The sequence below is a fragment of the Dipodomys merriami genome, unplaced genomic scaffold (genome assembly GCF_024711535.1).
Source record: "Dipodomys merriami isolate MVZ:Mamm:240054 unplaced genomic scaffold, mDipMer1.0.p SCAF_14, whole genome shotgun sequence".
Classification (NCBI taxonomy): Eukaryota; Metazoa; Chordata; class Mammalia; order Rodentia; family Heteromyidae; genus Dipodomys; species Dipodomys merriami.
This window is the reverse complement of record NW_027202715.1, coordinates 17,395,027-17,413,118: the sequence shown is the minus strand read 5'-3', so window position 1 is coordinate 17,413,118 and position 18,092 is coordinate 17,395,027. Positions and strand designations below refer to the sequence as shown.

General features: G+C 49.4%; 1 protein-coding gene across 2 annotated transcripts in view; it reads right to left on the bottom strand.

Moving 5' to 3' along the window:
• Alox5 (arachidonate 5-lipoxygenase) overlaps nt 1-18,092 on the bottom strand; it is a 35,295-nt gene that overhangs the window by 11,264 nt on the left and 5,939 nt on the right. For both annotated transcript variants that reach the window (XM_070020413.1, XM_070020414.1), the window contains exons 2-6: nt 13,659-13,857; nt 8,973-9,054; nt 7,785-7,907; nt 2,081-2,187; nt 825-997 (exon numbers count right to left, since the gene is read on the bottom strand). In XM_070020413.1, coding sequence (XP_069876514.1) covers nt 825-997; nt 2,081-2,187; nt 7,785-7,907; nt 8,973-9,054; nt 13,659-13,857 — 684 coding nt within the window. The remainder of the gene's footprint in view (nt 1-824; nt 998-2,080; nt 2,188-7,784; nt 7,908-8,972; nt 9,055-13,658; nt 13,858-18,092) is intronic.

Sequence of the window (18,092 nt, the reverse complement as noted above, 5' to 3'; positions counted from 1 at the left end):
GTGTCAGGGCAGGGGGTCAAGCAGGAACCTGAGTTGGGCAGATGATTTGCTCTGCTCCTTTCAATTCCAGAATGTTCACCTTTTGTGTGTGTGTGTGTGTGTGTGTGTGTGTGTGTGTGTACACACGTGCATGCACGCACATGCACGGCTCGTGCCAGTCCTGAGGGTTGAACTCAGGGCCTGGGCACTGTCTCTGAGCTGTTTTTGCTCAAGGCTGGTGCTCTACCACTTGAGCCACAGCTCTCCTTCTGGCCTTTTTGGTGGTTAATTAGAGATAAAAATCCCATGGACTTAACTGCCCAGGGCTGATTTGGGACTACAATCCTCAGATCTCTACTTTCTGAGTAGCTAGGATCACAGGTCTGATTCTTTAATATTTGTATGATTCTTTAATATTTGAAATCTCTAGCTACTAAAGCAGCTCTCAGATTTCCAACAATTAAATCTATAGCAGGACACTGCTGTGTGCCTGTCATCACAATCCAAGGTCCTGGGGTCTGGGCAGGATTATAGGGCCCTCCAGAATGGGGCTGGGGAAGTGCCCTCCACAGGGAGAGGGCAGGGTATGGAGGTGCTCACTTTAGTAGCTAGCTGAGCATGTACAACAGGGTGACCAGAGCATGTCACCACTAATTAGAAAGTAACATTTTCTGTTTGCTGTTCTAGTTTTCTTCTCACACAAAGCCTGATTCTTTTTCCCATTTTCTCAACCTAGACGAAACCAGTCTCAAAGCCAGCAATCAGCCAGGGTGGAGAGAGAGAGAGTGCTGTCTGGGGATTAGCCTGGTCGGGCCCCAGTGTCCTCTCCAGCCGAGAGCTCCTACCTGGACCTCCTGTTCCAAGCTGAGCTGCCGCTCTAGGCTGCACTCCACCATCTCTGTGGTCACTGGGAGCTTTGCAGGGAGCTGGGTGCAGCGCTGGATCAGCACAGGGTTGCAGCCATTCAGGAACTGATATCCGAACATAAGGTCTTCCTGCCAGTGGTTCATGACCCGCTCTGTGAGGAGAGAAGCAGGGCTCTGGGTGGAGGGTGCTGGGTCTCTGCCCTGCAGGGTACTCCTGGCCAGGCTGACCGGGTCCCTGCTGGGCTCCTTTCCTAAGTCCCTGCTGGGTTCCCTTTCCTGAGTCCCCATTGCACCTCCACTCACCTGCTTTGTCCTCCTGCTGGGTCAGGGACTGGATCAGACAGTGGCACCACGTCGCCCTCCCTGAGCTCGCCCTTAGTGTCCCACAAAACCCTCCCTCAAGACCCCAGGTCTGTTAGCCTGGCAGGGAGGGAGAAGTAGGGACTGGAGGGAGGAGAGTCCCATGGAGGACTTTGCAAGATCATTTGTGTGTGGATTTCTTTACCCAACCAGCCCTGTCTCCTAACGGCCTGTCACGATCTTCCATTCAATCTGCACTCACTGCCATGCTATATTCTACCTGAACACAGCCTGGCCAAAGAACCTCCATTTTTGGTGTGTGTCAGTCCAGGGATTTGAACAGGGCCTTTGGGAGATGTCCCTGCACTTTTAGCTCAAGGCTAGCACACTACCACTTGAATCACAGCTCCACTTCTGGCTTTTTGGTGCCTCATTGGAGATAACAGTCTTATAGACTTTCTTGCTCAGGCTGGCTTTGAACCATGATCCTCAAATCTCACCCTCCAGAAGAGCTAGGATGACAGGTATGAGCCACTGATGCCCAGCCCAACATTGTTTTAAAGTAACTGCTGGAAATAAAACCACTGAGTCCTCCCTTTTCTGTGTCTAGAAGCACCATGGTTAGATTGTATATGTAAGAAAAAGTTGTGGAAGTTTTGAGCTAATGATGAGCTTGTTAGTGCTCAAGCTTGAGCATCCACGGAGGAAAATCCACAGGGCATGAAGGCGACCATGTGAGGTCACCTGCATATCCACAGATACCAGCCTGGGGGGCATGAAGGCAGTGAGGCCTGGCCAGCGAGGCCCGGGCAACAAGAACTTAGAGCCACCGGGACCTCCTGCAACAGAGCCTTAGCGAGATGAAACAGTCCTGCCAACTCCCCGGCACATCTGGGGGAGGAAAATGGCATGCCAGGAGCTCTCAACGCACTCACCAGAGATAGTGTTGCTGATCTTGACGAAGATTTTCTCAAAGTCAGCGAAATCATGCCAAGAAGACTGGAACATGTGCATGAAGCGGTTGATAAACAGGTTCTCCATCCTGCAGACCAGGGGATGGGTCATTGCTGTCCCCTACAGGGGCCTCATGACACCCCAGCTAGCCTCCAACCAAGACTCAGTGCAGAGACATGAGTCCTACCCTCTCCAGCTCATTCATCCATTCACCACACATTCATTCATTCATTCAGCATCTGCTGTTCCCACTTGGTACCCATTCCAGAAGGAGCCTGCAGGGATGGGGCATCCACCTCCTGTGGCAGGACGAGAGGCCCAGATTTGGGAGGGAAAGATTGATTTTAGCGGGAATGAACTTGCATTTATTTACTTTCTGCCTAACCTCAGTCCTACACTTGGTGCTGAGGAGCACGGAAATTCAAAAGCTCATTACATAACGTAGCAACATAGAAACCCCAAGTAGGAGCTTGCAAATTAACAGAAGTGAGATGCTAGTGAATGAGTAATCCTTCTGGGGGCTTCCTGGAGGAGGAGGCTGGGTGTAGGACGCACCCAGGAAGGTGGAGGAGGGCAAGAAAACCTTCCCTGGCTTCTTACATAACCCAAGCAGGGTGTAAGACAGAGGCCAGGGAGTTCTGCCTACTTTTTGCCCTGACCTACCCTGCCTCAGTTCCTCTCTCTGTCATGCCCAGCGGAGAGGCTGGAGGACGAAGGACCCAACTTCCTCCTCTCAGGGGTGCTGCACACCCCTTCAGCCCCACTCTCCAGAGTGGTGAGGAATGAATTCCTGTTCCAGCCACAGGTCTGGGATGGGTTGTTATAGTGACCCCTGGTGGCCGTGGCGGGCTCCCTGCATGAGCGCCCCTTCCCTCATCCATCTCTGGGTGGTGGCCCTTTTCTCAGGGGACCCCCTATTAAGGTGTCTCGACCACGAGGCTGCCTCTGCTTCTCAATGGCAACTTAAGCGCGAACTGGAGTGAGAAGATGGAGGGGGGGCTCAGAGGGACCTCACTGAGTGAGGTGTCCTGATGCCTGATGCAGGGGATCAGGGGTGACAGGCAGAGCCAAGGCCGAACTGGGAGGCAGCATGGAACCTGGAGGATCCAGTGCCCTGCTGAGACTTCAGCCCTTGGTTAGTATTCAGGCTGGACTGAGCTGCAGACACGGGGTAGGTGGTCTGGGTCAGACTGGGTATCCAGGGGCCTTCCCAGCCCTTCTGGCACAACAGAATCTGAGGCCCAAGGACAAGAGTCCTGAGAGTGAATGTGGCTGACAGGCAGAGGTCTCAGGATGTATGTTGTCCCGGGAAGTGACCCTGTGGCCATGTGAGGCACCTGGGCAGAGCCACCGAGGGCAGGGGACGGCTGGACAAGAAGGGACTTTGCGGGAGAGGTGTCTCCTGATCCCGCCAGGCTCAGGAGAGACCTAAGGCCCCTTTGAGTTCTTTGTAGTTCAGCAAATGTTCCCTGCTTTTGTACAGGTCACACTGAGTCCCTTAGGAAGCCAAGGAGGGAGTTCTGGGGCCACAAGGCCAGAGACCTCGTGTGTGTGTGGGCCAGGCTATCAAGAGGTTGCGTTGCTGGAGCCCAGCCTTGGGGTGAGGCCAGCTCCGTGGTGGCCACACACAGTACTCAGCAACCTGGAAGTACAAAATCAAGAGGCTCAAGTCCTCGGCCTTGGGTATCTTCCACAGTTTCATGGGAGGCGTGCCTTGAGCAGCAAACCTGTGGTCCTGGAGGAGAAACCTCCCTTGCAGTGTGTGCTGTCCATCTGGCTGTGGAAAAGGACTCATTTCTAGGGATGCAGAATCACCCTGAGATCCTGCCCGGGTCGAGGATGGCCTAGCACCACATGGGGCCAGGAGTGACCCTGGATGGGCCGATGCCATGGGGAGCTGGGTGAGCCATGGTCTACCCAAAAGGGTCTCTGACCTCAAAATAGAAGAGCCTGGAACTAGGGATGGGTATGGTGGCCCTGAGGAAGCCACAGATCCAGGAAACAGTGAGGCTGGGAGGAAAATATTTACATGTCATCTAGAGGCAAAATGTTTCTATGTGTATTTAGCACCTCAAAGTGTGTGTGTGTGTGTGCATGCGTGCCAGTACTAGGGTTGGAATTCAGGGCCTGGGCACTGTCCCTTAGCTCATTTGCTCAAGGATGGTGCTCTACCACTTGAACAACAGCCCTACTTCTGGTGTTTTGTTAGTTAATCCTTCACTGGATGTGAATGGAGATGCTTAGATCTCAGCCTCCTGAGTAGCCAATGACTGGCTCAAAGATGTCTTTTGCACAAAAGGGGACCTGTAGCCCAGACAGGGCACCTTGGTGCTTTTTCAAGTCCCAGAGTGGGAGGCCTGCCCACCTGACCATAGCTTTCTCCTGCAAGAAGCAGCTGGCCTGGGCTGGACCCCAGCTGTCTGCCACGGGGCAGGGCCGAGCTTCCTCTGCAACCCTGGCCTCTTTCCTTCTAGCAGCTTCTCCACTTTGTGTCCCAATCTGGACTGTTTGGGGTGGGTGGAGACAAGGCTTGCAGAGGAAGGCTGGCCTCCTTCCACGTGCAGCAGATGGCTCGGAGGAAGCTGTCGTCAAGTGACCCGTAAATAGCTTGGAAGCCACAAAGTCCGGAACCAGCGGCTCAGAGCAAAGGCCTGCTGGTGACCTCAGCCACATGCTTTGGTGTTCTGAGGTAAGGATAGCACAGGCTTATCCTGGGTGTGTGGTCCTCAGTCTTCAGGGACCATCAGATTCCCTGTTCTTTTCTTTTGGTCAACACTGGGGCTTGAATTCAGGGCCTGGGCACCATCTTTTAGCTCATTCTGCTCAAGGCTGGTGTTCTACCACTTGAATCACAGCACCACTTCCAGTTTTTTAGTGGTTAATTGGAGCTAAGAGTCTTATCAACTTTCCTGCCTAGGCTGGCTTTGAACCCTGATTCTTACATCTCACCCTCCCAAATGCCTGGGACTACAGGCATAGGGTTTTCAATCTCAGGGTGCCCCGAACTGGACTTCTTTCCCTCTTTGGAAAAGTTCCTTTTACTTTTTTTGGGGGGGGGGAGCACTATCTGGGCTTGAACTAGGCCTACGCTTTCTAGATAGGGACTCTCCTGGTGAGCCTTCTCTCTAGCCCATTGTGATGACTAGTTCAGACAGGGTCTGGTTATGTGCACTGGATCTTTGCTTGGATCCTGATCCTCCTTTTTAGGCTAGCTGAGGAGACAGGCATGTGTTGTCACTCCTGCCTTCTTCTGTTGAGATGGAGTCTCATGGACTCCTTTCCTTTTTCTTTTTGCCTGAGATGGCCAGGCACCACAGTCCTCCCAATCTCAGCCACCCATGTGGCTAGGATGACAGGTGCAAACACCGGTACCCAGCACAGCTTCTTTATGATGGGTACCCATGTTCCCCCCTACAAGTGAAATATACAACACCATGACTGCCTTGAGCTCTCTCCTCAGCCTCTTCCCCTGTGCCCCAAATTCTGAATAAACCCCAAGCTGGACATACCCCACATCTTCTCCACCCCGCAGGCTTCTGCCTGACTCGCATGGGCTACCAGGTGAGGCTCCCACCACACAGCTCTGATCCCATCACAGCCTTTCTCAGACTCTCCCCATTTCCCACTGGATGCAAGAACTCAGACTTCGGAAGGCAGCCAGGCCAAGGTGGCTGAGGAAGCATTCCAGATGCTTCCTTCCCAGGAAGCTGGCTGTGCTGTGGGCGAGGCCTCCTTGGCCTTGTGCTCCCTGGGACCTGCGTGAGCCACGTGTGGCCCAGGCACCTGTCAGGACTCTGTCAGGACCTGCCACCTGGTGCTGGCAGGACAGCCCCATTCTGCCTGGTCCTGCGCTACCCGGAAGGAAGCACTTTCTCAACTTCCTTTGAAGAGGCTAGCCCTTATCATCCTCACCAGCCCTCACCAGGCTGCATGCAGACACTGAATACCCTGCCCCTCCCTCAAAACCACAGCAACTTTCACAACCCACTGGGCTCTGCAAGCAGGCCTGGCTGCAGCACACCTTCGCCAACTGTGCCCTGCTCGCCACAGTATCTTGTCCCATTATCAGGCCCTGTGTGTATCTGCCTGGCCAGCAGCATGGCTGGGCCTCCAAGATGTGAAAGAGATGCTTGGGTGAAGAGAAGGTCCCCCGTGAGCTGCTGTCTGAGGGGCAGCTACTCCGCTGGCAGGTGATGAGGGACTAGTGCTCAGTGCTCAGGTGGGCCTGATTCCGTTACCAAGAATGCATGAAGAACCGGGTGCCAGTGGCTCATGACTGTAATCCTAGCTACTCAGGAGACTGTGATTTGAGGATCCCAGTTTGCAGTGAGCCTAGGCAGGAAAGTCCTTGAGGCTCTTATCTCCAATTAACTACCACTACTACTACTAAAAAGTTGGAAGTGGAGCTGTGGCTCAAAGTGGTAGAGCACTAGCTCAGGGACAGTGTCCAGGTCCTGAGTTTAAGCCCTAGGTGTCACCCCCACACACAATGATTGAAGATGGGTGTTGTTTGGGGAGTCTCTTCTCTGTGTCCAGGGGACTGGCCTAGGTCCTCCTATTTCAGTCTCACACCACTGACTTGGAGCTGTGGTCTCATTTTCAGGGATGACAGAGATTTGGAGATTTTTTTTTTTTGGGTGCCAGTCTTGAGGCTTGAACTCAGGACCTGGGTGGTATCCCTAGCTTTTTTGCTCAAAGCCACTGTTCTACTACTTGAGTCATAGCTCCACTTCCAACTTTTTTGGATAGTTTATTGGAGATAAGAGTCTTAAGGACTTCTGGCCTGGGCTGGCTTCAAATCGTGATCCTCAGATCTCAGTCTCCTGAGTAGCTAGGATTACAGGTGTAAGCCACCAGCGTCCAGCCATTTTGAGCCCTTAACTCCCATTTCCTGCATGTAGACCAGGAAATGTTTCTCCTTCTCTCTCCTTTAACCTGTTATATTAAAATAAATCCTTGTTAAAATGGTCACCTTGTGAGACCCCCCTTTTTCCCCTGAAAAAAAATGCCTTATTACATCTTTAAATCCTTTCCATGAAGAGCTGAACAAGCCTGGCTACTTCCCTCTTTCCCATTACTCTAACTTCCTTTCTGATCATGTGACTCTTTTTCTTCCCCTCTTTCCCCCATCCTCTTTTCTTTATTATTATTATTATTATTATTATTTCTTTCCTATTCTTTTTTGGTCTGAGACTAGGACTTAAACTTGGTAACCTGATGCTTTCACTCATTGCCTAGCACTCTACCAATTAAACCATGCCTCCAACCCTAATTATGATTGTTGCTATTGTTCATGCTTGTAGTCTTAGCAGTTGGGAGGCCAAGACAAGGGGATCATGAGTTTGAGACCAGCTAGGGATACACAGACCACTCAGCTGGGGATGGCTGCCAGTCTGCCTGTTAGGTGTTGGTTGAGACCAGGTCCCGCCCTCAGAGGCTGTCATCTATGGGTATGTGTCAGGAGAGGAGAGGATTTTAGGCTCAGTCAAGTTTCAGGATCACAGGGTGATGGCTTTCCAGACTCCTGAGACTATAGTCCTCTGAGGTGCTAATAAGCAGATTCAAAGCTCCTCCCCTAACCCTTGGGCAGGGCTGAGAGATTCACATTTCTGCCAGGCAACCAGGCCCCAGGCCCAGCCTCCCACTGAACCACCCACCTACTGTCTCCAAGTTCTGGAAACTTACGCCTTGGAGTAGTTGAGAACGAAGTCCACTCCTTTCTCACTATCAAACTGGATATCTCGGGGTAAGTCCTTGTGGCATCTGGCGTCGATACTCAGGGGAAAGCCAGGGTTCCACTCCAGCCAGCTAGTGTGTGAAAGAAGGACATTGCACTGGGCACCGGTGGCTCACACCTGTAATCCTAGCTACTCAGGAGGCTGAGATCTGAGGACCATGGTTCAAAACCAGCTCGGGCAGGAAAGTTCTTGAGACTCTTATCTCCAATTAACCAACATAAAACCGGAAGTGGCACTGTAGCTCAGTGGTAGAGTACTAGCCTTGAGCTGAAGAGCTCACGGACAGAGCACAAGCCCAGAGTTCAAGACCCATGACTCCCCCCCCCCCCAATAAAAGAAGGACATTGGGGCAAATGCAACCCTTCAGTCACTCTCTTCAGTTGAAGCTGGCCAGTGTTGCCTGACATCACCGAGGCATTGCTGTCCCCCCAAATCAACCCTGTGTCCAATGAGGTACTAGCATAAGAGGGGACTCAAAAAATGCTGTTACTGGATCTTGTGTGTGAACTAAAAGCTCCCCAACAACTTTGCACCTGTGACCTTTGTCCTGTGCTAGGCTCTGCTGAAGTCTCCTGGCAATCACCTCATTTCCAGGAGGAAAGAGAAGATCCAGATAAGCATCTGATATGAAGGCAAACTGCCCCTTAAACAAGCAATGGCTTCTTATCATCTCAAAGGAAACAGCCCTAAACTCAGATCACCTTGTTCCTGTTCTGTTCCAGTCATGAAGTGATAACTTCTCCAGAACTCCTCCATGGACATAGGCTGAGCTCATGGCCAACCAGGTTGTACTTGTGACTAGCGATTGTTTGAACTCTGCAAACCTTCTCACCCCTGCCCCCAATTCTCCCTGTCTAACCTGAAGCCAATGTTTGTGCCCCTGAAGATGGCTGAAGATGTGCTGAAGTGTTGTCTTCCCATCAAGCTATCTCAACACCATCTCTCCCAAGTCTGTCCAATTTTTTTCCATAACTTCTTCACCACCCCAGCCTGAAGTAGAAGGGCAGATAAAGCTAGGGAATTATGAATCCACTGTCTGGAGCTGGTGCCTTGGTGACTTACTAGCATAACTATACCATGTTCAGTGGTCAGTGCTGATCTCCTACCTTGCGTCTGAGGAGGAGTCACAACTCACCGGTACTGTTTCTGCCGCGTTTCTAATTCTTTACGTCTGTGCTGCTTGAGAATGTGGATTTGGTCATCTCGAGCCAACTTTGCTGTGGAGGAAGGCCAAGAGTGAGAGGGGCCTGAGGATGAACAGCGGCCACGTCCAGTGTTCAAGTTTTCCCATATACCTGCCCACACCGAGTACTTTTACAGGCATCTCCCATTCACGGAGAGAACACTCAGGTTTAGGAGGGTGAGTAGCTTTGCCTTTGAGATCTGGTCAGGACCCTAAACCTAAAGGGTAGGCTTTCTAATCATTATTAATTTTTTTGTGTGCCAGTACTCAGGGCCTAGGTGCTGTCCCTTAGTCCCAAGGCTGGTACTCTACCACTTGAGCCACAGTGCCACTTCCAGATGTTTTGCTGGAGATAAGTGTCTCATGGATTTTCCTGCCTTGGCTGGCTTCAAACTTCATCCTCAGAGATTAGCGTACTGAGTAGCTTGGATTACAGGCTTCCAGCTTCTAATTTCCTTCCTTCCTTCCTTCCTTCCCTTTCCTTTCCTGTCCTTCCCTTTCCTTTCCTGTCCTTCCCTTCCTCCCTCCCTCCCTCTCTCTCTTTCTTTTCTTCTTCTGATTTTGCTATGTAGCAAAATGTCTTCAAATTTATGATCCTCCTGCCTTAATCTCCTTGAATGTTAATTCATGAACTTTTAATATATGACTTAAATCCAGCCAGGTGCTGGAGATATATGTGTGTGTGCATGCATGTATTTATATGTATCTCCACATGTGATATGATATACTATAGACTCCAGCTCTTTGCAGGATTTTATAAATTCCATTCCACATTGCTAGTTTTTATAAATGGAACTAAAAATTATGAGGTAAACAAAATAAATAGGAATATGTTGGCCATTCAAGATGCAATCCCTGGTTTATTAGATAACACTACTCATAAAGTTATCAAGTTGCTGCAACAGCAACTTCTATAACACCTACTATCAGTCTCTTTTGTCTTTGCCTCATTGAGGACCTGGACCCCCAAATTCTCAGATCAGACTGAGAGCTCCCTGGCTCTGGCAGCTCCACGGTATTGGGGCCCTCAGGAGAAGATGGAGGGGCTCATCCTGCCTTCTGCTCAGGCCATGGGTCAGCTGGCAGGGGAGGCTCCCCCCCGAATCTGACAGTGTGAGCGCTGCCGTTGGCTGTTGTCACTGGTTGTAGGAGGCACTGCTGTGGGTGCTCAATGTTCCTCTTTGCTTTCTTTCTTTTCTTTTTGATGGTCCTGGGGCTTGAACTCAGGGCCTAGATACTGTACCTGAGCTTTTGTGCTCAAGGATAGAGCTATACCACTTGAGTTACAGTGCTACTTCCAGTTTTCTGGTGGTTAATTGGAGATGAGAGTCTCACAGACTTTCCTGCCCAGGCTGGCTTCAAAACGTGATCCTCAGATCTCAGCCTCCTCACAGGCATGCCCAGCATGCCTGTGCTGCCCAGCAATGTTCCTCTTTTCTATTCCATGCTGAAGAACTAGCCTACCTCTCAGGCACCTAAACTCTGAGGAGTTCCATTTCTTTAGGTTCACTGGTGTAAGCTGGAACATGTAGGAATAGCCACATTAAGTTTCACACTGAGAATGGCTGTTCTCTTGGCTTTGGGAGACTCTATCTAATTACTGAAGGGATTTCTGTGCGTGGAAAGGAGGCAGAGTCTTGGCTGTCTGCAACAGAGTGCAGAGGATAGAAGGACTGCTGGGAGCTCCTATGGCTGTGCTGTGAGGATCCTTCAAGAATAGGATGCTGCTGGGCAGTGTGGGTTCATGCCTGTTATCCTAGCTACTCAGGAGGCTGAGAGCCCTGGAAGCCAGGTAGGGCAGGGAAGTCCATGAGACTCTTATCTCCAATTAAGCACACCCCCCCCCCCACACGCACACACACACACACACGCACACACACACACACACACAGATTCAGAAATGGAGCTGTGGCTTATATGATAGAGTGCTAGCCTTGAGCAAAAATGCTCAGGGACAGTGGACAGGCTCTAGTTTGAACCCCAGGACATGCACCCAAACAACAAACTAACAAAAACAACTCTGACATCTAGGGTTTAAGTAGGATGGACAGGAGGGAGATTCAAGAAAAGAACCCTGTCTGCAACCTTCCAGGTTCTGACTACAACACAAAATAACTTTTGTGATTTTTTTTCTTTCTATGAAATTGGGGGGGAGAGGCTGGGAGAAACAAATACTCATTTAGACTGAACCATGCAGTCCAGAAATACTCTTAGAATCTTTTTCTCTTTCCTTTCCTCTTTTTCTCACTCCTTTCTTTCTTTTCTCCCTCCCTCCCTTTCTCTCTCTTTCCCTCTCTCCTTTCCTTCCTTCCTTCCTTCCTCCCTTCCTTCCTTCCTTCCTTCTTTTGCAGGTTTGGGGGCTTGAACTCAGGGCCTGGGCGCTGTCCCTGAGCTTCTTTGCTTAAGACTAGTACTCTAGCCCTTGAGCCACAGCTCCACTTTGAATTTTTTTTTGTGGGGGGGAGAGTTAATTGGAGATAAGAGTATCACAGGCTTTCCTGCATATGTTGGCTTCAAACCATGATCCTCAGATCTCAGTCTCCTGAGTAACTAAGATTACAGGTGTATAACAACAGACACTGGAGGGAATATGTTCTAAAGGGAACCCTACTGCATTGTTGGTGGGAGTGTAAACTTGTTCAACCACTTTGGAAAGCAGTATGGAGGTTCCTCAGAAGACTCCACATAGAGCTCCCCTAGGATCCAGCAATTCCAGTTTTGGGCATTTACCCAAATGATCACAAACAAGGCCATACTAAAGCTACCAGCACAACTATGTTTATCACAGCATTATTTACCATAGCTAAGATATGGAACCAACCCAGATGCCCCTTAGTAGATGAAAAAATGTGGCATATATATATATATATTGTATATATTGTATATATATATATTGTATATATATATATATATATATATATATATATATATATATATATAGACAATGGAATTCTATGCCTCCATCAGAAAGAATGACATTGCCCCATTTGTTAGGAAATGGAAAAACTTGGAAAAAAATTATTAAGTGAAGTCAGGCCCAAAGAAACATAGGTCCCATGGTTTCCCTTATCTGCAATAACTAGTATATGCTTAGGACAAGCAGAAAAGCTCAAAAGCTATGTACATATGACCATATAAGATGATGTTAAGTGAAATGAACCCCAAGATAGGGACACAAGTGGTTTTTTCTTTCTTGTTATTGTTTTTAATGTAATTATAGTGTACTATGTGATTTTTTTGTTTCTCTTGTGGATTCTTCCCCCACGGTATAACCCCTGTTTTGACTGTATTTGATGTGGGTGCCCTGCATCTTGTATATACATTTTTCTAATTTGGGGAGGGGAATGGAAATAACAAAATGCTGAAATAATAATACAGGATGACCCATTGTAACAATGAGATGTACAAGGCACTATGTTGAAAACGAACTTTACAACTTCGGGGTTGGGGGGAGGGAGGAGTTGTGGAGGTGGGGAGGGAAGGGATGGTGGGGGAAAACCAAAGGAGGAGGTAACAATACTTAGTGGAAATGTACTCAATACCTTACTCATATAACTGTAACCCCTCTGTACAGTATTTTTACAATAAAAAATATATTACAAGTGTGAGCCACCAGCACTTGGCTGAATGTGATTTCTTAGTAAAATTCGACATCAGGAACAATGGGAGGTGGCTTGATGACTGAAAGATATTAGTTGGAGAATTTCTTTCTCCTTTGTCCCATTTTTTTTAAATCAAAGGAGGGGCAGGGCAATAATCACCCTCACCTCATCAAACCCCTAAAATGTGAAGAATGGGTGAACTAGAGGCAGGGAATTCTGTGACAGTAAAAGTGCTCAACTCTGTCATGGGTAGAAGCCTCTGCCTTCCTCCTCCTTCTCCTCCTCTTCCTCATACTGTAACAGCTGCCTGGCTTTTCAAGTTTCTTGCTCCATGTGGAGACTGGAGCAAACCCAAGAGCCACAACTGGAAGTGAGGAGGAAGTCTGTCAAAGCATGATAAATGCACACTAAGAGGCTAGTGTATGAGAGGCGGCCATTAGGGTAAAATTGGCCTTAGCTGACCTTTTACATCCACTTCTCTTTCTAGTTTTCTATACCAGGCCAGTAGCATGTTCCAAAGAAAGAAGAGCCACCTGAGGAAACACCAGATTGGGATCTGTGCATCTCAGGTCTCACTTGGGAGGCTGAGTCAGGAGGATCATGAGTTTGAGGCTAGCCTGGGTGCACAGTCAGACCCCGTCTGGGAACCCCAGGCTTCCCTGCGGTCCCATGGGTATGCATCACCCTGTGCCCCTCCTTCCTTGAGTGTAGGAGGTTCTCTGCACTCCAAACCCCACTGTGCTCTCACCGCAGGTCAGCCTGCCAGTCTGGAAAGAGAGGGTACTGCCTGGATGGCTAGAGAGGCCCTGTCCAGGCCTCCAGGCCATGGCCCACAGGTACTTGTTACTGGGAACCCAAGTTGCTCCCTGGCAAAGAGGCCATGATCTCCCCTGCCCCCACAGGACAGTGCAGGGAGGTCACAGCTGGTGTGTGTCCTGGACCTCTCTGCTCCCCGGGAGGACAGGCCTCCTTCTCAGGAATAGGACTCTGAGGGAGGAGCCGTGGGCAGCCTGGCTGCAGGGGCCTGAGCACTCACCACGGCCATCCCTCAGGACGATCTCCCCCTCGCCTGTGATCCAGCGGTAGCAGGGGAACTCGATGTAATCTCCATGTGGGGTCTTCAGGGTGATGTACTTCAGGTACCAGTCGTCATGAAGCCAGTACTTGCGCTTCTCGATTCTGATCAGATGGATCTCACCCAGTTCTTCATCCACAGTCACGTCATAGGAATCAACCTGGCCAGGGAGGGGGGCAGGGACAGGAGGGTCAGCCCCACAGGGCTTACAATCCTGGGCTCAGCAGGGGTTGCAGACATGGCCCCTTGAGCCCCGATACCAGACCACTTCAGGCTGAGCCACCCGCTTGTAATCCTAGTTTCAGGAGGCTGAAGTCTGAGGACCAAAGCCAGGCCCAGCAGGAAAGTCCACTAGACTCTTATCTCCAATTAAACATCCCAAAGCCAGAAATGGAGCTGCAGCTCAAGTGGTAGAGTGCTAGCCTTGAGGAAAAGATCTCAGGGACAGCACCCAGGCCCTGAGTTCAAACCCTAGGACCAGCACCACCCCCAGCTCCGCCCAAAACTCGCAAAAGACCAAATCTCATTCTCTATACTCAAAGAAAAGTAGTAGAGGGGGAGTGGAAGCTGAAGGAAATCTGTGCAAACAGACTTGGTTAAGCAAACCCCCATCCTCCTGGTCACTTCCCTATGGTGTTAACTTCTCCAGGCCCAGCCCCATACCTCTCCCACTTCACAGCAAGTCACCATTCTCTGTGCAATCCAGCATGGAAGAGACTCACTCCATTGCTTTGCAAATCTCCACTTCATTCTGTGGACTCCTGAGACATCTGCTTTTTGTTTTAAGTATATTTGTATTTATGCCAGACACTGGCGACTCATCTGCAACCCTAGATTCTCAGGAGGTGGAGATCTAACAATCATGGGCCAAAGCCAGCTGGGGCAGGAAAGTCTGTGAGATTCTTTTTCTCCAACTAACCACTAAAAAGCTGGAAGTGGAGCTGTGGCTCAAGTGGTAGTGTACCAGCCTTGAGCAAGAGAGCTTAATGACAGAAACCCAGGTCCTGAGTTCAAGCCCCAGTAGTGGCACCAAAAAAACTATTTTCTCCAGCTACTTTATGTCAGTTGAATTCGACCTGGCTGAAAATGGGAAATGGTAGCTTTGTTTCCCTCATACTTTACTTATACAAAATATCTTACAAATTTTAATAGATGACAATTACATGTATTTACAAGGTGATATACTTGAACACACAGGGGTAATGACAAAATCAGTGTAATTAGCATTTCCATCATCTTAAACTTGAATTTCTTTGTCTAAAAAACATTAATAGTCTTCTCTGCTATTTTGAAATTTATGTTATTTCTTTTTTTCCTTCCTTCCTTCCTTGCTTCCTTCCTCTCTCTCTCTCTCTCTCTCTCTCTCTCTCTCTCTCTCTCTCTCTTTGTTGGTGATGGGGCTTGAACTCTGGACCTGGGCACTGTCTCTGAGCTCTTCAGCTTGATCAAGGCTAGCACTCCACCACTTGAGCCACAGCCCCACTTCTAGTGATTTATTGGAGGTAAGAGTCTCACGGACTTTCTTGCCCAGGCTGGCTTTGAACCGTGATCCTAAGATCTCAGCCTCCTGAGTAGCTAGGATTACAGACATGAGTCACCAGTGCCCAACTTACAAATTATTTCTAACTACAGTCTATGGCCAGTAGATGGCCAGAGTTTATCTAACTGTATTTGGGTATCTGTTACCCAACCAGTTTATTCCTCCTACCGTTCCACAGCCTCTGTTCTATTTCCATGTCATCTTGGTGTGCACATGTAAGTGAGAAAATACAGTTTGGTCTTCCTCTGTATGACTTAGTTCATGTAATGTCCTTCAGCCTCATTCATTTTGTCACAAATGACAGAATTTAATTAATTTATTGTGTGCTGGTGCTGGGGCTTGAACTCAGAGCCTCACGCTCTCATTTGGCTTTTTTGCTCAAGGATATCACTCTACCACTTAAGCCACACTTCTGTTCCACATTTTTGGTGGTTAATTGGAAATAAGACTCACAGACTTTTCTGCTCAGGCTTACTTCAAACCACAATCCTTAAATCTCAGCCTTCGGAGTAGCGACAAAAGCCTGGCTAGAATTTCATTCTTTCAAAAAATATATTTTTTGTTTTAATTTTTACTGTTATCATAATAGTGATATACAGAAGGGCTACATTTTCATAAGTCAGAGTACAGAGTATACTTCCGTTTAGACAATGTCACCCTTTCCCTCACTTTCTCCCAGTTTTTCCCTCTCATTCCCACCCACGAGTTGTGTAGTTCATCTTCAACATAGTGTCTAGTGAGTACCACTGCTGCATTTTGATTTCATTCTCTTTATGGATCAATAGTATTCCATTTTAAACACATCCACCACATTTCCTTTATTCACCCATCTGAGATGATGACAGACATCTCAGGTGATGCTTTAGCTTTAGCCACGATCTTTAATGAGCCCCTCAAATTAACTCTTTAGTTCATTTAGCCAAAATTTTCTTGTTAATAAGAACTCCATGCCTGCTCTTGATAGCTCTGTGCTATCAAGCCTTCAGGTTTCATCAACTCCATCTCCTTAGGGTCAGAAGGTGAGCAAGAATGAATGGGAGGCTTGGGTTCGAGGGAGTCTGCACAATTCAAGTCTTCCTGGGACAGGTGTTATACACAGCAAAGCTGAGAACACCCAGGCGGCATTTCTATGTGACAAGGGTAGGCCACACAGGGCCCTGGGGCTGAGCTGCTGGGAGTCCTAGGCATAGTTGGCTTCTGCTCTGCGGACAGAGGTAGACATGGCAGCAGCCCCTATGCTTCTGGCTGACCTAGGTCTCTGCAGTCATTGGTGGTAGATGGGGAGGAAGGGTGAGGTCACTATCACTGCTCAGATGTCCTGATGGCCAGCAGGTTTGGGAAGCCTGGATTAGAAGTCCTCTAATGCACTTTCTTTTTCAAGTTCCAGTACCGAGACTTGAACTCAGGTCTTGGACACTGTCCCTTAGCTTTCTCACTCAAGGCTGATGCCCCACCACTTGACCCACAGCTCCACGTCCAGCTTTTTGGTGGTCTATTGGCAACAAGAGTCTCATGGACTTTCCTTCCCCAGCTGGCTTGGAACTACAATCCTCAGATCTCAGCTGCTTGAGTAGGTAGGATTACAGGCATATGCCACTGGAGCCTGACTCTAGAGGCACTTTCTAAGTCAGATTTCCTTAACCTTTTCCTATGCAGAAGAACTTGGTATTCTTGGCATGATGGGGAAGCCCTCGTCCTGTGTGTGATCCTATCTATCTGCATTTTCACCCTCACCTCCAAACCCAAAGATGTCCTGGAGGACAGGAGGGCTTTCTCAGAGGGGATGGAAAGCTGGGTGATTTCAGCAAAGTTCTTGGCTCTGGACACAGCAGTTTGCATGTGGTGATGAGGCCAAGGCCAGACGCTGTGGCCAGAAACAGGAAGCTTCCTCCCCACACCCCATGGCCTAGGCCCTTAGCTAGGAACAGCTTCAGACTGTGGAGGAGGCAAGGCCCTGGCTGGGATGATGGCAGACTGGGGTCTGTCCACCTCTACAGGAGCCTATATCCTTCCAGAATGCTTCCTCCTGCAGGGAGAGGCCTGTCCTTTGTGGCTACCTGAGGACTATTTCTGCCCCACAGTGTGTCCTGCAGGAGGGCTGGGTCATTGGCCAGCTTACACAGACAGGACCTGGGTAGGTTCTATCTGAACTGTAGGCTGTTGGTGACTTGTAAGGAAAAGCCAGCAGGCCCCAGGGCACAGAGCTGGGAAGAGGGTGACCAGGAGGAGGGGGAGGAGAAGGAAAGGAAGGGGGCATCTCTGGAGGGGTGTCTTCTAGGGATGGGAGAAATGAGAGTTCTGCATGGAGGCATTCCGTGGTCCAGGCAGGCTAGGATGAGAACAGAGGCCTAATGTCCACAGGGCTGGCCAAGGAGCAGAGTGGGACAGAATGGCCCAGGACTGCAGAGATGGACTCTACGGTAGGCCCAACACATGGAAGGGATCTGTAGAGGCCTCAGCCCACCTGTGGCTGAGATGAAGATTCCTAAAGCTATTGCAGAATGGTGGGAGGGTAGCAAGGGGCACACAGCCAGACCGTCAAGTGAGTTCTGCTGTCTGGAACTTCACATCCCAGCTCTGAAGTCACTGAGCCATATAGCCTGGGCAAAACTGCTTCCCTCCAAGTTTCTTCATCTTTTAAGGAAAGCTATAAGTAGCTTATAGGACCATTGAACCATCAGAATGGGGCCATGCCTGTGTGGCCTCCTCCCTCCAAGGGCATAGTTCATCAGCTGTGTGCATCAGCCACTTGGCCCTCAAGTCCCAGCTCTTGGTAGAGGAAGAGTCAGGGCAAGTCCTGTACTGTGAGTAGGAGGGAGTCAGGGCAAACCTGTGCTGTGAGCAGGGGGAGTCAG